Genomic DNA, 24093 nt, shown 5'->3' with positions numbered 1-24093 from the left:
ATAGACTCTTAAGGCTAATTGCTTGCAGGGATTGTCTTTAATCTTTTGACACTGTAATCCAAGCATTCTTGCCTCTCTACATCGCCAATTAGGTTATTAGTTCTTAATACCTCAAAAGCTAGACCTTCTGTGCCAGAGGGTAACAGAAAAACAAGATTAGGGAGACTGCTTCCAAAGCCTAGCATTTCCCAGCAGTATTAGTAGCTGATCAGCGCTTGAGAATGTCAAGCAAAGAACTCGCCATGAGATGAAGAAAACCCTCAAAACAACTCAGAGTGAAGAAGATCCCTGAAGAACATTGAAGTGATTACATGCTTCCCCTGGAAGTTTAGCAGCCAGAATACTCAGGAGTGCACATGCCTCTGGACTCCTGCAGCAGGAGCACAGATATCCTTGCTGAGGGAGCAGCAGCCCTGTTCTGCCACATGTGCTTTGTCTTGAGCCCATTGCTGCTGTGGGCAGAGCAGGCTGGAAAACAGTCAGCTGGGTGGCCTCTGGTTATGGATATCTCCTGGATGGGAGAAGAGCTTCTTCCATGCTCCTAAGAGCAGAAAAACAATTTGGATGAGCAGCAGAGAGAAGGGTCAGTTTTACAGAGGATAAAAAGTGAAGTCCTAGGATGAGGCATGGGGCATATTGCCACTGAGGTCCTGGTTGCCCTGAGCCAACTTCAGTGCTACAGGAATCAGACACCAGTGTCTGATTTCAGAGATTTTCCCTCTGGTGGCTGATCTCCGCATGTGTGCTAAGTGGAGGAGGTGGTTTGTGCTGCATAGTGCCACAGCTTTAGTGGTTACAAGCCTCAGAAATCAAGCTAGAACTGAGAAAATCTTGATTTTTCTGCTTTCCAGCCCATCAAAAGGGAAGTAAGCATTCTGAGTAGTAAATTTTATATGTAGGATTTTACAGGGTGAAAGTTTACCTGTGAGAAACCAGGTAGCTATTATAGGTAAGTTTACCCTTAGGAGTGATGCTGCAGCATGCAGGGGAGCAGGCTCAGTGTGTCTTGTGTGGAGCCATCAGGGGATGCTCTCATTCAAGCCTTGACTTCAGAGCTTTTCTTTTCAACTCAGGTGAACTGAGTTCAGTCACCACTAAGTGGTCAACGGACAGCTAAGAGGCACTTGTCCGGTGTTTGGATTTTGGGTACTCACTTCAAAAGGAGGAAATGTCATCACACTGACAATCAGTGGCTCTGCAGATGCCTCCTTATGCTCAACTCCCACAAAACGAGCTGACTGCTGGATTAAAATATGACAGTATTACTGATTTAAAACTCCAATTTGATAATGTTTTAACCCAAGCTGATTGCATCCCTGTTTTCTTTTCTATCTTGCTGATCTGTAGTTTCAGTGTCTTCCAGCATGTTAAGATTTATGTGGAGTCATTGGTGGCTGCAAGGCACAATTTAGACCTTCAGGAGCTCGGTAGTTCTGCCTCAGGACGTGGTTCTGACCAGCAGGCTGAGCACTGCCGTTGCTCTCAGTGCTCATGAGCTCCTTTCACCCTTGGTGCACAGTTGCCTTATGTGCGTGGCTTCCCTCTATCACATGGATCAAATGGTTGAGAAACTTCAGCTAGGTGACTTGGGCCCTAAAGACATCTGAGATTTAACTGCCTGACAGTTATTGCATCAGGGAGACCCACTCTGATGTCTGTGAAGTGTGAGCAGCCTGTACAGGTGCCAGGCCTGAGCACGTTCCCCTACAATCCGATCCAGAATCAGAACAAGAGTCCTCGTGATTCCCACAAGATCTTGGTCTATCAGTTCCTTGCAGTGGGTCCCTGCTAGAAAGCTGCACTTAGGCATCTGGATCTTACTGTGCTCGTTCAGGTGTCTGAAGAAAATTCCTTGGGAAAATATTATCCTGCACCTTCAAAATCCTTTGATATTGTAGAATATTAAAGAACAGGAGAAAGACTACCTTGACTCCTTGTGGCCAGGCATGCTCCTTTCACAGATGTGGTGACATCCCTTAGGCCAGGGACAGAGTTATGAGACAGAGCCTTTTCCTGTGAGGGCTGTCCTTTGCTTCAGTAATGTGACTTCTGTGTGCAGAGCTGAAGTTTGCAGCTGTAAAATACCCACCAGCATGCATCCATGCTGAAGCAAGTGCAGAGGACCTTAAGCAGCATCCTGAAAGATGAGTGAAATGATGTCCAATTGTTCTATAAACTTTCTTGCAAAATTTGCTCAATCAGAATGAAGGGGCACACTGATGTAAAATGTGAGATTTAACTGAGGATCTCTGAATAGAATTATGAACCCAGCTCCATGTTCCTACATTTGGAAATTTCCATCAGAAGGCATCTCCATTCATCTATGTCTGTGAGCCTTGAAATGTACTGTCAGCTGGTAGAAATCTGGTTTGACCCAAGGGCTTTAAAAGCCTGCTTTTTTGTTTCATGTAGAAGTTTCTAACTTGTAAATAGTTGCATAAAGAGACTTTACACTGGGCATAAATTATATCAATTTTTTAGAAAGCCATGTTACTAAGAGACTGTAGAGATAATGGTCAGTATCTTTTTACAGCATTTGTTTCATTTGCAGTTTTGGAAAATTCCAATATTTTAAGAGTTATTATGAAGAGAAATTTGGAAAACTATTTTTGCTGACACTGAAACAGAACTGAAAATGGTGTTACTGTTCATGTGACTGAATTCATGCACAAGCATGACTGGAGGGTACAGTCAGAAAATTAATGTATATGTTACGATTCAAATCAGTGTAAATGAACCATCTCCCATCTTCCTCCTTCAGCTTTACACCTTTGAAGGATGTAATCCAGAGTGTTTGAAATGCTCTCCAGAACTGGGAAATACAGATCTGAGGAGAAGCTTCTACTGAGGGGACTTCCTAGAGCTGCAAAAAATAGAATCATATTGAAGATGTTACCTCCACATGACTGCTTTTAATCTGTCCTTTTGAATACTATTGATGAAATTAAAGATTAACTCATTCACTGGTGTTTTCTTCTGAAATCTGAGTTGCAGGCTCGTGCAGCCTTCAGTGAGAATTCTTCCTCATTTCTGTAGCTTTGGAAGGTGTCAAGTGACATGAACTGCACAGTGATCCCTTTTTATTCTCCATTGCATACAAATTCCTGGTTTTTCTTTGTAACACTTTGCTGGAGTGTTGACTTGAGTGTTTGTCCCAAAACCTGTGTAGATGCACACAGAGCTGTAGTAATGCTCATCAGTGTGGTCCTGCTGGTAAAGCGAAAGCGTGAGCCCCTCCCTTCCAGTAAAGCAGCAGCCCTCACAGACTGCGTGGGGACACGCAGCCCGATGTGGGGGATAGCTGAGTCTGCAGGCACTTTTATGTGATGGTTCCTGTCTCCCTTGCAGCTGTTCCCCCAGCAGTCACAGAAAATGTTTCCTGTCTTAGGCCTCTTCCTCGAGTTCCCAGCGTGCCTGGGGACAGCTCCCACAGAGTGACAGGCAGAACCAGGGCACATACTGCTGGTGTGGCAGCTGTGCTGGCGAGAGCCTAGCTGACACCCTCTCTTTGCCTGTTTTCCCCAGGTTGTTGCACTGTCGTCATGGAGTCTCTTGAGAGATTCAATCTACTACACGCTCTCTGTTGTTGCACTCATTGTGGTAAGTTTCTGAAGGTTTTTCATCTGTTGTAGCCCATGTCTACTGCCACCTCTAAAGGGAACCTGCCATGGCATAACAGTCGTGTAGCTGAGATCTCAGCTCAAGCACTCACGTGAATTTCTTCTTGTGGAAAACTGCTTGTAATCTCCCTGGCTTTGCTGGAAAGCTTGGTCCAAGGGCAGGAGATGGAGGAGTGTCTAGAGACCCCAGAGGGATAGCTGGGGCAGGGCATGGTGGCCCAGTGCAGACATGGGGTGCCAAGCTAAACCCACGTTCTGAACCCCCGGGCAGCCCTGCAGCAGGTGGGTCAGTGCTCTCATGGCAGTAACCTTCATGACTTCCTGAAATACAGGTCACTAACCTGTAAGGAGGCAGCACTTGTGCCCAGAGGAGAGAGATCCTGAACAGCTACGACAAAACATGCAGGTTAGTTTTTCCACACATAATAGGGGCAGGTTAAGTGCACGCTGACAGCAAGTCTTCAAACAAAAACTACAGTTTCAGCAGTTCTTAGTGCTGTGCCTATCCTGAATTCCATCAAACTCAGTAAATGCTCCAAATCTCTCAGAACTGGGCTATTCCGTGAAAAAAGGTTGGCACAAGAGTTAAATAAAGACACTGCTGTCATTTTAGCAGTACCTTTGCAAACAATACCAAACAGTGCTAGGAAATGTAAAAATTGAGTTTTCAGGTAGCCATTGCATGTCTTTTTTTCCCCCACCCTTGCCTAGTACCCTAGATTCCCAAAGACAGGAAGAGTGATTTAGGTTAACTTCCCTACGTCAGCAAGAAGGGGACTTTAGAGTTAGAAGAGGGTTGCTTGCAGTCTGGGTTACTTTGGTTACTGTGTTTCGACAGTGGGTTTTGGTTTGTTTCCTGCTGCACAAGCCTATGTTTCCAGACATACTCTGTAGCTTCAAGGGCCTCTATCTGTCTTATCCCAAACAGGGGATCTTTCTCAGCCTGTTTGAACTTTAATTGCCCGTACAGCAAGGCCAGCTATTTTGTACCTGGTAAAAAATTACTTTTCTACCTAATTACTAGTAATGAGCTCCAAAACAAAAAGCTTTTTTTTTGTTTGTTTTTTTTTTTGTTTTGACAGCTTGACAGTAACTTCATACCAAAAAGTTGCTAAACAGCAAACAGAGCCGCGCATACTAATTGTAGTGAATTCCACTGCCCAAGCTTAAAGGCATCCAGCAGGCATTGTCTTAGTTCACTCCACAGGAAGCACACATGTGGGCATCTGCCTGGCATCTGGCTTCCTGGTGATTGAATTGCACATTTCATTTATTGCATTGAGGCAGGCAAGTTGAAAATCTGTTGATTCTGTCATCGGTTTTAAATTCTTTAAGCAAGATGGGTTTTTTTAATGGCTGGTTCATTCCTGTGGTTGTCATTCCTGGTGCTCGGATTGCACATTTCATTTATTGCATGGAGGCAGACAAGTTGAAAATCTGTTGATTCTGTCATCAGTTTTAAATTCTTTAAGCAAGATGGTTTTTTTTCATGGCTGGTTCATTCCTGTGGTTGTCAGCAGCATCAGGATGTGGAGAAAAATTCTCTACTCTTTTGTGTCCAGTGCACCCCTGAAATTCCTATCTACTATTCCGCTATCATGAGAAAGTTGTGTGGCTTGCAGAACAGACATCTCTGTTACCCCTAAGACTTCTCTCCTATACTTTATTTCTGTGTAAGCTGTTCTTTGTAATTACAGAACTGCCAGAGTCCTTTTCTTTTGGGAGTGTACCCCATAATACCAGTACACGGTTATTTTTTCCCTAAGCCATGAGTTAGCTTCTCTCCAGCTGTATGCCCACTCTTCTTCTCATCAGTGGTGGAGTTCAAGACCCTCCAGGCAGCCAGGGTAGCAGGATGGTGAGAGTGAAGGTTTGAAGGCATTGCCAGAATTTTTATTCTTGTGTTACAGCACTATCTGCTAATTTGGCTTGGGAGAGGTGGAGCACATCCCAGGTCTTTCAGTATTACTCCATAACAATCATTGCAAATGATTTAGACACCTATTAGGGAAAAGCAGAGAAAGATGACAGGGAAAACATTTTAAGTGTTTAGCTTCCTGCTGGCTGATGTACCAACCCTTTTGTATGCAATATTGCTTCCCAGTTGCTAGCACACAAAATTTCTCCTTTCAAAGTCAAACACTGCTTCAGTTTAAGAAGTTTCTCCTTGCTTTCACTTACCTAGGAACCTCTGCCTTCCCAGTGTCTCTAATTTTTCCTTTCCTTTTAAGATAGAATCAAATTGAGGTGGCAGGACCTCAATTGTTCCTCAAACTCTGACTCTCTAGTCTCCCATGGCTTAGGTGGGAGATGAGCCATGGGCTCTGTGCAGAGCATAGTGTAACCTGCTTGTGGTTCCTCCTTCATCAGATTTGTGTGCTCCTTTTAGAAGATGCTTCAGTTCTTTGTATGCAGGGATAATTTTTCCATAAGAGGGCATTGAGACTTCTCTGCAGCTGGTATAGTGTCATTAATCTTGAAGAATTATATTTTGTGTAGAAGTTTGTTCTCATGGTGTTTTAAACAACAGCCTGTGGTGCTGTGTTAAAAATTGCACTCCACTGGTATCTTTACTAATCCTAAGTACACCTGAGGGGAAATAAATACATTCCTTCCAAGGCTGAGATATAGCAACTTTAAAAAGCTTGATATTTTGCTGGGTAAATCAATATGACTTTGTCTCCATTTGCACTAGAAAAGGAAGTACAATGCTGTTGTAAGAAATAGAGCAGTATAAACTCACCTGTTTGCTGTTCCAGGCCATTTGATGAGAGAGAGTGAACTCTAAACAACAGAGGTTAGAAGTGGATATAAAATACATTTACCATACTGTCGTGGTTTGACATGGAAAAATAATTTTTCTGTAAGGAAGAGGTCAATTTGGATATTGACCAATTGGAGGTGGACACGCCTCTGAGAACACAGAGGGGTTAAAAGCAGAATTCCCAGGGGAACTCACTCTCTTTGGTTCTGGTCAGCATGCAGTGCAGCCTCTCCCCTGCCCGGCCGTGGCTGGGTGGGGAGGGGAAGGCCCATGGCCTGACTGAGGTGGGCCCGAGGGTGGAGGGACTGGAACCAGGCCGGCCCCTGCAGATGGAAGGGTGGAGGAAATCTGGGATGTCTCCGTTCCCCCCCAGAGTCTCTCTCTCTCTCTCTCTCTCTCTCTCTCTCTCTCTCTCTCTCTCTCTCGGTAGCATCAGTTTTAGCAGCAGTTCACCGCGGGGAAGGAGAAGAGCAGGGGGGCCGCAAGGTGCCCAGCTGCCTGTGGGAGCCGGAGTCTGGGCATCAAGCCATCCTGGGAGTCAGGACTTTTAACTCTTCCTGAGAAATGAAAGCTTTGTGAAATTTCACTCCTCCTTGGTTTGAAAGAGAGGAAGAGAGACAGCTTGGACCCTGGGATGTTAGAAGGAGGAATTCTAGATGGGAAGGGATGATGGAGTGGCTTTTTGGCTGGACTTTTTCCTTGGTAGCCATAGATTGAATCCAATTTTCTCCTCCAAGAGAGACTGTATTTTAGGAGGATGACAGTGAGCCAAGAGACCTCCTTCAGCTGGGAAAAGACAGAAGTGGAGCGAACAGAGAAAAGTTAGGGGGTTTGTGGTGGTGCCCCCTGTCCTCAAAGAAGGAGAAGAGAAGAAGATCTCTGTTCTTGGACCCTCGGCCCAGAGGGTAATGGAGGGGGGACTGTAGTCCCAAAAAATTAAAAATTGAACTGTTGTTTCTTTTTCCCCCTCTTGGCAGGGCATCTTTGAAAGGAAATCCTAAAAGCAGTCTGTCCATCCATGCATTGGTGGTGAGAGCACTGTGCATGGAAAGGCGAAGGGTCACCATGGCAAACTTTTTCTCTGGGTGGTGCCATGTGTGACAGGGAAGCACAGGATGTGGCAGCTGTGTTTCTTGGGGGTCTGTGGCATGGGAGGGACTCCTCTCTCCCTCGATGGACTGAGTATTGTTTGTCTGGAGAGTGGAAACCTGATTGGGGTCCAAATTGTGTCTCACTGTGGTTTGTTGGAGTTGGGTGGTGGGAGGAGGAATGCTTTGCAAGGTTTTCATTTTGATCTTTGTGTGTGTGATTTTTTTCCTTTCTTTTTTTTCCTTTTATAGTAGTAGCTTAATAAAGTTTTTTTTTCTGTTATTAAGCTTGGACCTGCTTTGCTCTGTTCTCAATTGCATTTCACAGCATTCAATTGAGAGATTATATTTTCATGGGGGCACTGGCATTGTGCCAGTGTCAAACCATGACACATACTTAATTCATCTTGACTCAGCCCAGTGATTTTTTTAACTTTATGATAATATTACAATGCTACTTTGTCTTCTAGTGGAGTTTGGCAAAACTTACTCCTTATTGTCTTGAAAGGAAAAAGATGCCTGTGTATCTTAATATGAAGGGACATGGTCAGAGTCATTAGAGGCAAAATTGAGATGGGTGCTATTTTTAGTCACAGAAGTCAATACACATGCTATCACGTGCCATCACACCAAAACATTGTAACCTAAAACAGGCCTTGTCATATTAGACTGGGAACTGTAATTTACAACGTTTTGTGGTCAGGTTTTCTTCCAGTAACCAGTGTAACTCTTGCCTCATGTGGCTGTCACACAGGAGTTGCTATTCACAGCTGTATGGCCAAAGGGAAGTGTTCACTGTGCTTTCAGGGTCTCGTTCCTTTTCCCTCTTGTTTTCCTGGGGCACAGCCATGGATCTGTAATCCCTGGTGCAGGCACGCATTTGCCTGCTGGTGCTTTGGAAGGGCTGAATGGACCACAACCTGTCATTGAGGCCATGAGGGCTGCATGCGATTCCAGCTCCAGCCTCTCTGCAGCTATCCTGCTGTGGTGGGATGAGAACTGGAGGCACAGGAGTAGCAGGGCTGGTGGAGCACAACAATGGGAAGGGCCTGGTCATGGAGCATGGCAGCCACTGCCCCTGTGAGCCTTCAGACATTGCCAGTGTGAGCCTTCAGCCACTGCCAATGCAGCCCTTCAGCCACTGCCAGTGCAGACCCTTCCCTCACTCCTTGCCATGGTGCTGCTGCTTCCTTCACAACTCTCACCATGGTGCCCATTCTCCCTTGACACCCCTCACCTAGGCTCTGGTCCTTCCCTCACACCCCTCAGCATGGCGCTGGTCCTTCCCTCAGCGGGGAGGTGCATTCCTTGCCTGAGGAGGCACATTCCTTGCCTGAGGAGGCTGCGCAGCACTGTTGGGGAAGCCACAGTGCCTGTGCCTCAGCGGGTATGCCAAAGGGTCTATCAGTAGCTACAGTCAGCTGGGGTGGTGATCAACCTCAGCTGATGGGAACAGCTTCCTGGGCCCAGCAGGATGTGGCAGCAGCTGCAGAGCTTGCTGTGGATCTGCTGGTGGGTCACTCAACGTCCAGCCAGGAGCCGGCGAGGAGGAGGCCATGTCTAGTTAGACAGCCAGGTGGGTCAGAGTGGCGCAGACCTGTCTCTGGCTCACCACTGCTTTCCCTCTTAACTGCTGCACAAGGATCCAGTGGCATTTGGGAAAGGAGTACCTGCTAGCTTTGACTTGTGAGAGAAACTAAGGGTTACGAAGTTCAAAGGCTGGGCAGGAGGACAGTGCCAAAATACACCTGAGCTTAATGCCATTGCCATGACCCCTGGCTTGCTTTACTCTGTCCCCTGCCTCAGATGATGTGCTGTTTTTAACTGTGGTTTTGTGTATAACATACTATTTTAAAATCTTTTCTCCACAGTTTATTTATGATGAAAGAGTTTCCTGGTAAGTGAATCCCTTTTATTTTCATTTTTTTCTGGTTATACCACAAAAGCTGCCATAATTAGTGTTTATGTGAAGGAGAAAGCTAAAAAGCTCTGCAGGGCAGCTTTTTCTGCTGTGTGAGAAACATCAGCACAAGGCAGGCTAGAGTAACTAATTTTTTGTGCTAGAGAAGAAAGCCCAGGAGAATCAGACTGTTCCTAGTACAGTGACAGTAGTCAGTGTCCTCTGTATGCAGTCTTGGGATGACAGTGTGACCAGCAGATGCGGATGTGCAAGAAGGAGCCACCCAAGCAGACATAAATAAGTGTTTAGTTGGATTTTTCATAATTTAGTGAATGACCAGTTAAAATAATTTAAAAAAATATCCCTATTAATGTGTTAAAGTGCAGTGCAGTCGGTATGGTAGTCTAGGAGGGCTGCAGATACTTTTCAGTTGCTTTGGTCTCATGGTTTTGTTTCTGGCACATACCAGAGGTGATGTGGTGACATCTGGAGGCGACAGTGGAGGTGACAGCGTTGGCTTTGGTGTCACTCCCAGCTGGTGTAATTTGGATTACAAGCACTAGGGAGCGACAAGCTGCTTGGGCTGGTGTTTTCCTCTTGCCCATTTCAGAGGCAGGTTTCAAACATCCATTCTTGGCAATGGCCTGGTTTTCTTCTTTGACTTTTTTTGTGTGTGTGTGTTTTTTTTTTTTAACTGAAATTCACTTGAAGGCCAGTTGTATTTAGCTGTGGTATTAAAAAAACCAAAAAACCAAACACATACAGAAGCTGAGTTTTGAATCTTCAGAAACAAAGAATGAGACAGTGATATAATTAGTGCAATATCTCAAGATCCTTGTGGAGAAAATGTTCCATGAGTTTAGCATACAGTAGTTTGATAATGGATGATTTCCACAAGGACTAGCAGTTTGCCATGGGGAAATAAGCAGAATACAGCATTTTGGACAGTGAAAAAGATCACCTAGAAACAAGCTTTAAAAGTCATATTGTAATTTGTTTTCATACAAATTTCATTATTCCATTAGTTTGACACAGAAACAGCAGAGGGAAAAAAACCTGTCAGTATCTAAACAGCAGTTTGAACTGCTGCCTGCTGCATTCCCAGCACTCATGCAGCAGCAGTAGCAGCAGACCAGCTGCCCCTTGCTCAGGTTGCCTCAGCACAATTAGCTTTACAAAGCCCAGCATCCTGCTCTACACTCCTGCAGGCAGAGCCGAGTGGCTGCTCCCCTCCTTTGGCCACATCCCATGGTTATTGTCCTTATGGAAGTGTTGGTGATCCTTGGGTGTACGATTTGCTCACTCAACTCCTGGATTTTGTCACTTGTTTCTTAGCTGACAGGTCAGTTTGGCTGAGTAAAATCACAGAAAACAAAGGATGCATGGATGTGTGAGCCATTTCTTTGTGCATCTTTTTTTTATAGAGGAATGTTAAGGCAGCATAGGAGGGTCAAGCCTTTCTGCACACTTGTGGCATGTCATATGGGGGAGTGGCTGAACAGGGGCCGCTGATGCCATGCCCTGCTCTGATGTGTTTGTGTTGCTCTTGTTTCCAGGTGGGAGTCCTTAGTCTTAGTGCTGATGTATGTCATCTACATCTTTATAATGAAGTAAGTCAAATCTGTCCTCAGCTTATCTAAATTCTAAGGTTCCTTGCTCCCCTTGCCTCACCTAGCCCTTATAACAAGAAGAAACAACCTCCTCCTGCCAGAGGAGGTTTAGCTTGGCTGTTAGGGAAAATTTCTTCACCAAAAGGTTTGTCAGGTACAGGAACAGGCTGTCCAGGCCAGTGGTGGAATCACTATCCCTGAAGGGGTTTAAAAGAGTGTAAAATGGTGCTTAAGGACATGGCTTAGAAGTGTGCTTGGCAGTGCTGAATTAACATTGGACTTGATGATTGTGGAGGTTTTTTCCAACTTAGACTGTCCTGTGAATCTGTGCTTTACGGATCTTGTCCTGTGTGAACTGACCAAGGCTAATGCAGCAAACCTGTGGCAGAAACCTGGATCTGTCCTCAGGTCCCACCAAACCGTCTCTTCTGGCTTCACTGTAGCATCCCTACTCGGAAATGAGCAGGAGTGAGATTCCAGTCTACTTTTCATGGGCACGAAGCTCTGCAGCAGTTCTTGCTTGCCTGGAGATCGTGATAAAACCACAGCACAGTCTACCTGTTTGACTTCTTCCACACAAGTTCTTGCTAGTAAAACTGGTCTGTTCTGCAGTTTGGTTCACCTCCTCCTGTCTTGTTTTCAAAAGCCAGTGGAAAGGAAACCCAGATTCAAACTGGAACATTCAACAAAACCTTCCAGCTGCCAAACACACCAGTGGTCTTTTCTCCACAAGTAAGACTAGAGATTTGTTTTGAAATGATGAATAGAGTAATATTGTGAGAGCGGTTCTCAGTTAGAATAGCAAAACACTCAGGCTGGCTGAAGGGAACACAAGTCAGAATTCATCTATTAATTAGAAATTTTGACATGGAGGGTAGCTTTTTACTCTTTGAACAATTAAATGACCAGCAAGACAGTTGTAATGTGTGCAATTTTTTTTTTTTTTTTAAACAACCTTGTAATGTGAACAGACTTTTTGGACCTGTTTGGATATAGCTTGAAAGGTTGTCAGCCTAGTTAGAGACTTTTGCCAGGTGTTTATAGGGGTCTACCCTTGCCTCTGAGTGTCATGGGGAGAGCCTTGGCTCATATTTGTGTCAGCTCCCAGATGCTCCAAGAAGCAAGGATTATTCTCCACCCCTGCCAAAGCTGAGATGAATTTAGCATAAGGTGATGTGTTTCTGGGTTGAGTCCTCTCAGTAAGATAATGCTGATCATCAGGTGTGATTGTATGATAAAAAAATATACTTGGATGATGACAAGCTAAGATTACTCATGATACATGAGTAGAATATTCATCACACCTAACACGTAAGCATGCATGTCATTCAAGATCCATGGCTTCTATCTTTCATAGCTTTCTGGGTATAGAGAGATTGTGTGATGTACAATTTAGCTGGAGCTCTGGGATCCTCAAAACCAGAGGAGTTTTATTCCTACCCTTAGCTGTACTGCACAGGATACAAGTCTAGGAAAAGAAGACTGTCAAGAATTAAAGGTACATCCTGAGTTTGTTTTGTTTGTGCAGGTACAACTCAACCATACATCACTTCTTTGAGAAGAAGACAAAAAGCCCTGCAAATATGGTTAATGGTTTAGCAAGTAACACAGAAATGGATGACAACAGCAACTGTGATGCCACAGTGGTGTTACTAAAGAAAGGTAACTGTTCCAATAAATCATCCTGTCACTTGCATCATTCTGGATGTTCTCTTTCTGCTCACACGATGGGAGCCGCTCCTCGCTTGTAAAATAGGAGGGGATGGGTGGTCCTTTTGGAACCCCTCTCCCAGATGGGGGACACAGGGTGGTGATCCCAGCCACCACAACCTATGCCACTGAAGGTGGCTGAGGCCTCTTGTGTCTAATTCTTGCTGCTGGACAAGTTGCTTGGCTGCCAGGACTTCTTCAGGCCCAGGGGCTGCTTATCTAGCCTGTTACAGCCATTTTAATTCCTTCTGTACTGCTACTTTGCACCGAAGTTGCCCATTTACAGCATGTCCAGTTAAAATTAACTCCACTCCAAAGGGACATTAACTGAGCAAGAAAAAAGACCCTACTTAGACCAGTGAACACTTATCCCCAGTGAAGGAAGGGTGAGGACTATGTGTGGGTCTGGGTACTGTGCTCTTACTGCACATGCTGGCTTTACCATGCCCAGCTTTTCCATATAAGTGATCTTTAGGGGTATTTCACTTTGGCTGAAATCTGTTCCAGTTTGACTTTAGTCATGATCATGTATAAAAATGGTTGTATTTCTTCAGCTTAAAAAAAATTCCCCCATCCCATAGCTCAGCAACAGCTGTTCAATGTCTGCATTTGCAAGGAAGTCCTAAACTGTGTTCACAGTGGATTTATTTTGTCTTTAAAACAGTCAACAAGCATGTGCAGTATCTGCTTGGGATGTACATGTATCTGTTCTCAGGAATAATATCTCCTGTTTTCCTGAGGCACTGACTTACGCTGAGAAGAAGCTCCAACTTGTCAAAATTAGTCCTGGTCTCTGACCACAGATGGGCTGCCTTTTTTGTTTAGCTAGTCTATCAAAATCCCCAACCAACCAACCAACAAACCAACCAAAAATAGGTGTCTTTTCCTGCAAATGGAGCTTGAGAGGCATAGTTTGTATACAATAAGCAGTTAAACATGAATTGTAGTGGGGTTTATTTGCACTAGCAAACGAGTCTGCCAGCTCTCAGTTTACAGGCCTGTTGCAGAACGAAGGTTGTCAGCAGTGCTGTGCACTCTGATTTGGGGAAGCTGTTTTTTTGGGGATGGCTCTCTGTCACCTGGAGCTCTCCATAGCAGAACTATGCTGGCACTTCTGTACCAGGAAAGCTGGACTGGGAAAACTCAGTGAGCACAATCTCAGACCTTGCACATCCAAACTTTACCCAATGGCCTCAGGTTAGTTCTGTTTGTGGGATTTGGTTTAAATGTTCCCCCAATGGGTTTTTTGCATACTCTGCTGATTACTTTTTGATTTGGACATTTGTGGTTACTCACACTGGACAAGGAAGGAATACAAAAGGATTGCTTCATCTTCTTGCAGATTGTTCCTGTATTTCCTTGGGACTGGGCCATGGGAGACCTGAAGAGCCAAGTGGTGCTGCTTTGCATCCCAGCCTGGGATACAGGGCCACCAACAGCACCTGTTGTAATTGGGTGCCTGGGAGTTTCAGGCACTGTTTGTCTTCTGAGGCCTTTTCTGAAACCTTTTCTGAACAGAGGACCAAAAAGTCTGAAACAGAAAGGTTTCTGTGTTTGGCAGTTTTTCCAGGTGCCATTCAACAAGTGCCAGTTGGAAAGACTCACAAGGAAAAGCTGTGTGGTTGGCTTTTGTTGTTGGTTTGCATTTTTATTTTTTTAATACAGAGGACCTCACATATCTACCCTATTCCATGGAAGCCTCAGTAGGAAAAAAAAATTAACATAAAGGCCGAGGAGATAGTCTTCTGTAAGACTAACAGTGATATTTAAAAATGGTAATGGCACAAAGCATTTGCCAGTGTTTAACACTGGTTTTAATAAACATGTGGAGAAGTGTGTTGGATAAGGCCTCAGGTTTCCCTGCTGCCAAGTCCCAGTCCTGGCACAGAATTCACAGCCCAAGGTGTCATCTGGGTGACGGAAGAATGAACCTCAGAGGCAGTGGGCATCGGCACTGTGCTCCAGGTGGAGCATGATCAGGGACCTGCCTCTGTCTCCCTGTCCCTTTCTCCCACACTGTGGATTGCTCTGGCACATGCAGTTGCTGCTGGATTTGGTGGCAGTTCCCAGCTATGAGCTGCAAGCCCAGAGTGCAGGAACATTCTTTTCATTTGTGTTGGTACCTTGAAGGAGCACATTTAGCGGTGGATGAGGACAATACCCTCACAGAAATGCAGGTTGCAACTGGAAGTAAGTGTCTTGGTGGGATAGCTGCTGTTGAAGCAGTGGTGCGTCGAACACAAGCCTGTGATGAACTGTGCAGAGCAGATTTAATTCTCTGTAAGGAGCATAAGTGGTCATACTATGTTGACAATTTACTTAAAAACAGGAACATAAGATGTGTAGAAGGCAGAAATTAAGGGCAGATGAGGCCTGTTTTGAATTATGTAGCTGAAGGAATGGTTCTTACAGAGAACTTCTGGAACACTTAGGTTCATTCCTCTTAGAGCCACATAGAGCAGAGGGAGAGACTGCTGGAAGAAGGCCTCAATTTGTTTTTGTTCCTTGGCTGCAGGAAATTTCCACCGTAAAGCCTCTGTGATCATGGTTGATGAGCTGCTTTCTGCCTACCCACACCAGCTTTCATTTTCCGAGGCTGGGCTCCGGATCATGATAACCAGCCATTTCCCTCCCAAAACACGTCTCTCCATGGCCAGCCGCATGTTAATCAATGAGGTGTGTCTTTTATCTCCCCCACCTGTCTTACTTCTTCTGAATTTGCATTTTCCTGTAGCAGTGTTTAGCTTGAAATGCAACTGGTGTTTCTTCTGGATCCCTGATAGCGCTCTCCCAAATTTTATCCTTCTGCCACTGACTTCACTGAACATGCCTTGCTCTCTGTGCCGCTGGAGATAACTATGTAGCTGTAGCTCACAGGAGGTGCCCTCTGCATAGATTTTTTTAATAATATGGTACTACCCTGAGACAGTGCTTAGTGTGTCACTGGTCTTGGAGTACTCCTGGAGTCAATTCCACAGCCACTGGACCTTCACTTGTAAAAGTTGTGGATGTGAGATTTTTCTAGTGGTCTGCAAGCAAGCATCATGTTGTATCTGTTGAAAATCATTCTTTTTCCTTTTAAAGACAATTTTTTAAAGAATTCTACACACCTCTCTTTTTCTGTTCCTCCCCTTTGCTTAAAACCCCTCAAATTTAAAAAAATCTTACTTTTCAACAAGACTGCCTTTATTTACAGAGACAGAGGCTGATCAACAGCAGGACTTACACCAACAGTGAGTCAGAAGTAGCAATCAAAATACCCATCAAGCACGTGGTGGAGAATGGAACAGGCCCCAGCAATTCTGCTGAGTGTGGTGTGAGCGGCACACGGCGGGATGAGGATGTGGCTGAGGCTAGGAATGAGAATGAGAATGAGGATAACGAGAACAATGAAAACGACGAGGAAGAAGAAGATGATGACGATGATGACGATGACTATGAAGGGCCATACACACCTTTTGACCTACCCAGTAAGAAGCTCCTGCTTTTGTGTCGTGTTTGTTTGGATATGCTGGAAAGCACTGCAGGTTGATGTAGGGGGAGAAGTGTCTCTCAGAGCTTCCATCAGCTTTCACTTTGCAGTGAGGCTCCTGGCCACATGTAAAAGAGATGGGGAACTGGGAAGCAGCAGGAACCTCTCAGGGTGCAGATTCCTGAGGTTGGGCACAGTGCTGCTGCAGCTCCTGTGTTGGCACTGTGCTGTTGTTACAGGGGAGACACAGCAATCTCCACAATGTGGGTTCTGCCCCCAAAACATGGCTCACCCCCTGGAGAGATGGATCTCTGCTCACTGTGGAGGAAGTTGAGGGTGGCTGGGCTGCTGGCAAGGAGCTGAGTGAAGATCAGATATGTCCATGGCTAGGACATACCTTTGCTGGGAGGTTAGGTGTGCTCTTACCTCACTTGGACAATGCAGTACTGATGTGGGCAAGGCACTAGTGATACTGATGTGAGGCAGAGACACAGGGTGGTCCTGAGTGCCTCTGCTTTGCTGCTGTTCACTAGTCACTGCTACAGTGCTTCTTGCTCTGTATGGAGGGCTTAGAAAGTCAGAGCAGCTGCATGACTCATGAGGACCTATGTGTGCCTCAGGCTGCTGAGCACTGCACCTGCAGGATGGAGATCTCCTTTTAGCCTAGTGCTTCTTACCACATCAGGGCTGTGGTCCTGGGATGATCATAACGTATCCTGCCTTTGAGTCACAGTTGCCATAGCTGGCAAGATTTGCTGTGTTGCAGATGAGCTGGAATACTGTAGGGAGTGGTCCTGCCCTTTGCAGGCAAGGTACAATTTTGGGAACTCCTGTTCAGGTCTCACTCAAACAGCATTTCTGTAGTTTGAGTGAGGAAAAGACCTGAGCCTTAAAGAGAGTAGTTTAGATGTCCTATGGACTTCCATAGTATGTGAAAGGCTGGCACAGACCTCTCGAGATCCCTGGTTCCAAACCCTGCTCAGAGCAGGTCCTCCTCCAAGCCTGTATCCAGTTAAGTTTTATTACCTGTAAGGATGGACATCCCACAGATTTTTGAATACCTGTTCCAATGTTTGACCACCCCAGTAGGAAAAATGAGAAAATGCACAACTTAATGTACTGTCTGTTCTGAATTTCCCTTATTGGAAGTTGAGTCAATTTGCTCTTGTAATTCCCTTGTGCAAGGAATTTTGTAATTCCCTTGTGAAGGGCCTGCCTCCATCTTTTCTGTACCCTCTCATTAGGTGATTTAAGGTGAATCAGATCTCTTTCTTGGACTTGCATTTTATGTGGCTTTGTAAGAATTTGGCTAGAGAGGACGGGGAGCACATATGGTCTGACCCATTACTTAAACTCTCAGGAAGGGCCTTCATACTCCTGTGCCTGTCTCTGACCTCCTATCTGCCATTACATCATTATCTTCTGAACAAGGAATGGCATGTTGGCATAACAGGCTGAGATGTCCCTGACATCTTGTTTGCACATGTTAGCATGTTAATGTTAATAGCATTCTGAAATACAGCAGACGTGTCTTGTGATTGTTTCCCTTTGTTTTGTTGTTTGGCAGCTGGCAAGATAGAAATGTTGAAGTGGGTCTTCACATGGCCCTTGAGTTTTGTCCTGTACTTCACAGTGCCCAATTGTAACAAACCCCACTTGGAAAAATGGTTCATGGTCACCTTTGCTTCTTCTACCCTGTGGATTGCAGCTTTTTCTTACATGATGGTGTGGATGGTACGTACCAAGTAACCCAGAAACCACTGCCTGGGAGAAGCAGCAGAAGGGGGTTTGGCAGTCTAGAGAAATGCATAGGAAGTTCTACACACCTGAATTTTCAGGTGAGAAACCTTAGGTTTGCTTCTATTTCTTTTGGATCTGTTCACACTCAGAGAAGAAAATTAGGGGCCAGTAGCCATGGCCATTGAGCTTGATTTAGGGCTGGCATTTCATCCAGATTCTTTACCTTGGGCAACAATTACAGCTGCAGCAATGGAACGTCTCCTAGTCCTGCAGGGTAGTGTGAGGGGTGCTGAGTGACAATCTGGCCACAACAACTTTTCATTCTCTTGGAGCAAGCAAGCTCAAGAGACATGGAGTTGTGAATGATAACACTTTAAACTTAGCATTAACAATAGCATGACATTCAAATTCCTGCAGAACTAGAAACATAGGGTGGTTTTGTGTCTGCTTAGCTAGTATTTGTATATAATAATGTTTACAAACTTAATCTAAAATCAGGAGACAGTTACCCAGATTAGTATCAGGAAAACTGTGGATGAAATGTATGGAACAACTAACCTGAGAGAGTACACAGCAGGTGAGTGCTATCCCCTGCCAGCTGAGGAATATACCAAAAAAGCCTGTCACTGCCTCTATTTAAAGGAAGTGTGAGTTTGCACTGAGAGATACCCTCTCTCTCACAGCATCTTGCAGATTTGAGCCAAGTTGGTCTTTGGTTTTAATTCTTGTAAACAGCTTGACAGTTAATTTCATATTCTCCTTAGGTGACAATCATTGGGTATACTCTGGGAATTCCAGACGTAATCATGGGCATCACTTTCTTGGCAGCAGGAACCAGCGTGCCAGACTGCATGGCCAGCCTTATTGTGGCCAGGCAAGGTGGGTCATTGCAGGGATGGCATCCTGCTATGGAAGTGTGTCCTGACATTCTGCTTCTCTTCAGGTAGCACAGATGTTTCCTCAACATGAGAATATATAGAGTTCTTTCCACAAGCCTGGAATTTAAAACAAGAACAAAGAATGAAATAAATTGGGCTGCTATTGCAAAGCAGTTAACAAGTTCTCAACAGAAGTGTGAAACAAATTCTGGCAGTATTGTCAACTTCAAGCCTTCCTCAATAATCACAGTAATTTTCTTAATTTGAATATCAGTGGTATAGAAGTATTTAATGGCATAAGAATCTTTCAGGTCAACTTCCAGCTTTTCTTCTCAGTTGTAAGGACTGGAAGATGCTACTGTTTTTAAGGAAAACAGCTCCCCCATATCTGTGGCCTGAGCAACAGATGTGTTAAGAGGAAAGACAAGTAGCCAGTACTGCTTTATGGGAGCAAAATCAATGGCTCATCACTGAAATAAGCAGCTGCTGAACAGACAACTCAAAGACCTTTTGCAATCAATCCAGTACAGAAGCTCATGTGTCATGGTCACAGTAAAAGGTCAAAAGTCCCCCTGAATATGGCACCAGAGAACTGGCAGGTCATAGCCAGCACAGCGAGTTCCCTCAGCAGCAGAGGATTAGTGGAGGAGAATTCTCAGATGATCCTGGAATGTGGATTAAGCCCCTTTAAGCCTGCTGTCCTTGTATGATGGGGGGGCAAAGGGAAGAGAGGGAGTGAGGGGCATCTTCCGTAAATCTTGGCCTTAATCGGGGGAAATTGCCTGGATTACCTCAGATTAACGCTGCAGGACTTTTCTGAGATACGTCTGAGTGTATGTGGTTTTCATTCCTGCAGGTATGGGGGATATGGCCGTGTCCAACTCCATCGGAAGCAATGTTTTTGATATTTTAATTGGCCTAGGCCTTCCATGGGCTTTGCAGAACCTAGCAGTGAATTATGGATCATACGTAAGTCCTACATTTGTTTACATCATTGTTACTATTTATTTATTTATTTATTTATTTATTTATCTATCTAGTTATTTATTTAGTTATTAATTTATTTTTAATAAGCCAGTTCTATATAGGGAAAAAAAAAAGCCCAAAATTCTATGGATTTTTTTTTGAAAAACAAGTAATTTTCTCTGTTATGGTTATGGGAGAAGTAGAAATTAATTGTCACTGGACATTTCCCATCCTTTTGAGTACAAGTACTTCCATTTCTTCCTTGCAGACAGAAGTCTGTGCTGAAGTAAGCTACCTTACTAGAGTGCACTGGATTTTTATACTCTTGAATATATTAAAAATAAGAATGACCCTATCTTTAATAAGGCAGAGGGGATAAACACACCAGTAAAATATAAAATGTAGATGAGATATGTAGGGCTTTCGCTAAGAAAAATTCTGGCATTACTAAACTGTTAACACACTGCAAAGTGAAGGAAACTGTTAAATAATTGGATGTTTCAGAGCATGACAATCAGCATGAAACTCTGCAGAGCTTTCCTGTATAAGACAAAACTACCAAACACCAATGAACTTATCTTTTACTTTCCCAAGTGATAAAAGAGCCAACCTCTGCCCCAGAGTTGCTGCAAGGCTCCTTCTGAGAAGTAAAAGCAGGAGATGCCACAGAGTTCTAGAGGGAAGTTGCTGTGGTGATTGTTGTTACCTGGACACCACTCAGACAGCAGTGTAGGGCAGAGAGAGGACTGTTGATTACAGTCACTGAGTGAATGCAAAGATAAAAGGCAGGAGAATGCCAGAACTGCTGAGCTTGACAAGTTCCTCTGGAGATTGTCTAGTCCCCAGCCCTCTGCTCAAAGCTGGGTCAGCTAGAGCAGAATGCTTAGGACCTTGTCCTGTTGGGTCTTGGGTACATCCAAGGATGGAGTCTGCACAGACACTCTCAGCAGTCTGCTTTGTTTTTTAACCACTCTTGACACTCAAAAGCATTCTTATCTTATAATGGGATTTCTGTATTTAAAATTGTGTGGTTCCTCTTGTCCTTTCAATGGATATCACTCAGAAGAGTCTGGCTGCACCTTCTCTGCGTTCTCCCATCAGGTATTTATGCACATGGCTAAGATTCCCCCTGAATCTTCTCTTCTCTAGGCTGAACAGTCACAGCTCTTTCAGCCTCTCTGTATGTCAGATGCTGCCATCCCTTAAATCTTCCTTGTGGTCCTTTACTGGACTTGCTCCAAGAAGTGCATATCTTCCTTGTATTGAGGAACACAGAACTGGACCAAACACTTCAGATGTTAGCAGAGAAGGATCATCTTTCCTTACTGGTAACAATTCTCCTGACGTCACTCAGGATGCTGTTGATGGCACAGGGGTGCATTGTTCACTTCAGCTTGGTGTTCACCAAGATCAACAGGTCTTTCTTGGCCAAGCTGCTTTCCAGCTGGTCAGCCCCATGCTGATATGTGGAGCTATTCCTTCCCAAGTGGAGGATTTTTCATTTCCCTTTGTGGATATTAATGAGTTTGCTGCCTGCACATTTTTACCGCCTGTCCAGCTCCCTCTGTATGGCAGCACAGTCCTCCAGAGCATAAGCCACCTTCTTTGGTTTTCTATGGGCTGTGAACTTGCTGAGCCTGCTCTCTCCCCATCATCCAGTTCATTAAAAAATACACTAAGCAGTCCTGACCCGTGGGATAAGGCTCTAGTGACTGGCCCCCAGCTGGGCTTGGAGCACAGTGCTTTGGCTGCTTATCAGGCCATTCCACTGTCCACTTTTCTAGGCTGTTCTTCCTCTGTTTGTCTCCGAGGATGTTTGAGAGAATGCCAGAAGCCTTGCCAAAGTCAACATAAACAATGTCACCCAACAAGTCCCCCTCATCATACAAGACTGTCAAGCAGGGTCAGCGGGATTTCCCCTCCATAAATTAACATGTCTTGTCCTTTGTGTATTTAGAAGTGGTTCACATGATCATGTATTCCATCATCTTCCCAGGGATCAAGGTCAGGCTGACTAGCCTTTAGTTCCTCAGATCTTCCCTCTTCTTGAATATAGGAGTGCCACAAGGAAGCAGTGCTGTAGGAATAAAATCCCTTTCTTTAATGAGCAATTTATCTGTAGCTCATCTATATTTTTGTGAAAAAAGATGAAAACAAGTGGCTGAACAGAAGCAGACAGCTTTCATGGAGGCATAACAGTATCATTACTGTTTTGCATACCCAAAATGTCCACTGTACAAGGTTAGAAAAAGCAGTCTTGGAAACTGCGTCACAATTAGCAAAAGAGTTTTCACTTGCTTTTCTTGGATTTCTCTCCAAATTCTTGGGTAAATGGACTTTAAAACAAAGCAAGTCTACTTTCGCCACCCAGTTATTAGTAATTAATTTTTAAAGTATTACTATGTTGCTAGCAAAGGCTGGCATTAGCTCGGTCAGGTGTACTTTAGTGACAGTACCTAGAGCTCCAAGATGCTGGTTGTTATTCCAGGAGTGTGGCCATCATCCCTGGCACCCAGGTCAGAGGGGGCAGCAGATGTGGAGCTCCAGTTCCTGAGGTCTGTCAGGCTGAGCCTTGGGCTGCTTGCATGAGCAGGCCCTGCTAACTGCACTGGGCTCAGGCCAGCCTGGTTGTCCACTGATGAATATCACTGTGAGTCAAAAGTACTAGGGGATTTCTGAGCTAATAGTACAGGATTCAGTACTTTGGTGTTTGGCAGGACCCAAATGTGTCTCTGTAGTATCTCCTCCAACAGGGGAACTCCTCTTATAACTCTTTATAAGTGACTTCACGTGGAATTGGGACTTGTTGTTTAAACAAGCTTACTCCGTGGGCTAGTGTCTGAGTGGGGAAAAGGCAGCTTTGTGATCTAACAGAATGAGTCAGGAAAAGAGCAAGGGGGCACCTGTCAGAGAGATGAATGGGCTTGCTGGATTTACAGTAGGGAATGTCAGAACTGAAAATAAGCTGTGAATCCCTGGAGACACATCCTGGTGCTGGGTTGTTAAATCGCATTTTGATTGAGTGCCTCTCTTCTGACTGCTGCTTCCCCAGCCCTGTTGTCAGCTTAGTATTTATTTTATTTATATTAGTATTTATATATGCTTCAGCTTAGTATTTATTTTATTCTGGCTTCCTTAGTACAGGAAGGGAGAGCAAAACCATCTCATGATTCTCAGGCTACATCATGGAAGCATCTGTCACTTGGTCTAGAGAAGGAGGTTCTCTTCCTGTGTTCCTGCTTTAATGAAACATCTTCCCCTAGGATGTGGTTACACTTCAAGTGCCTCACCCTTTGCCCTCAGCTCAAGTGTCAGTTCCAAAATTCCTGGCTTGGACCAAGCTACTGACCCTTTTTCCATGAAAAGGCAGATCTATTCAGGATTAAACTTCCTACATCAGATCCCTTCTGTTATTACAACACCAAGTCTTTAACCCAACCATATGTTTATTATTTCAAGGGTCCTTGAAGGGTTTCTGAACACTCATTAATGTCCGGGTACTAACTCTGCCTTCCTCTGCTTTCCCACTGGTACTTCCATCTCCACTGCTCACTTGGCCACCCTCTTGCAGCTACTCTTGCCTTCTGTTATGTACACAGCTAATCTGGCAGGCCAGCAGGGCTTTTGGAGGAAAAGCAGCATCCCTCTGGACCTTGAGAGTCCTTTGACATATTCACTCTTTCCTCTCTTCCAGCATCAAGTCCTGGACACTTTGCTGACTCTGTAATCCAGTAAATATCATTCCCCAGTGCACCTGGTGTATGCAGAGTGGAAGGATGCTCCTTATCTTCTATCCAGTTGCTTTCCTCTGGAATATTTTTTTGCATGTAAACCAGGCATCATCCAGCAGTATTTTAGAGAACAGGAACTTTAGCCTAAGGATAAAGAGCCAGGTTGATTTGATCATATCAGCATTTGGGAGTATAATCATGTCAGTGCAGTTTGCTCCTTTGCCTGATAACTTCAGGCAGTTTCAGCAAAATTTAACAGTACATTAGAAGTCTGAGGGACCTGATAGTCCTTCCAAGCAAACAAGCAGTTTGAGTACTGCAGCAATAATCCCAGTGCAATTGTATTTAGGCATCAGAGAGTCCAGAGGGAAGCAAATGCTTGCAAAGCACACATGGAGATAGGAAACCTCACTGCTTTGCTCCTTGCTGACCAGTTGATTTTTACTGTTAAATTCCAAGGCACTGGGGTGAATGGTATGTTAGGACAAAGCTGGCTCCCTAGCTTTGTGGCAGAGTTATTATTGGGATGATTATACGGTAGTAGAGCAAAAATGTCCCTGCCAATCCTCCTAGCATTACAGGAAGTCTCTCCAGCTATAGCTCCTGCATGATAC

The 24093-nt window shown here is 44.6% G+C and overlaps 1 protein-coding gene across 5 annotated transcripts in view; it reads left to right on the top strand.

Annotated features, from left to right (window-relative positions):
- SLC24A3 (solute carrier family 24 member 3) overlaps positions 1-24093 on the top strand; it is a 126215-nt gene that overhangs the window by 82517 nt on the left and 19605 nt on the right. For all 5 annotated transcript variants that reach the window (XR_014953859.1, XR_014953858.1, XR_014953857.1 and 2 more), the window contains 9 exons: positions 3526-3600; positions 9344-9369; positions 10929-10982; positions 12511-12644; positions 15208-15368; positions 15889-16162; positions 17732-17898; positions 18669-18783; positions 19639-19751. Coding sequence is in view for 2 of the 5 variants with exons in the window: in XM_021543338.4 (XP_021399013.2) it covers positions 3526-3600; positions 9344-9369; positions 10929-10982; positions 12511-12644; positions 15208-15368; positions 15889-16162; positions 17732-17898; positions 18669-18783; positions 19639-19751 (1119 nt within the window). In the remaining 3 variants the exon portion in view is untranslated. The remainder of the gene's footprint in view (positions 1-3525; positions 3601-9343; positions 9370-10928; positions 10983-12510; positions 12645-15207; positions 15369-15888; positions 16163-17731; positions 17899-18668; positions 18784-19638; positions 19752-24093) is intronic.

This window comes from Lonchura striata, chromosome 3, assembly GCF_050655825.1.
Source record: "Lonchura striata isolate lonStrDom1 chromosome 3, ASM5065582v1, whole genome shotgun sequence".
Lineage (NCBI taxonomy): Eukaryota > Metazoa > Chordata > Aves > Passeriformes > Estrildidae > Lonchura > Lonchura striata.
The sequence above is the reverse complement of the archived record's forward strand: the minus strand, read 5'-3'. Positions and strand labels throughout refer to the sequence as shown.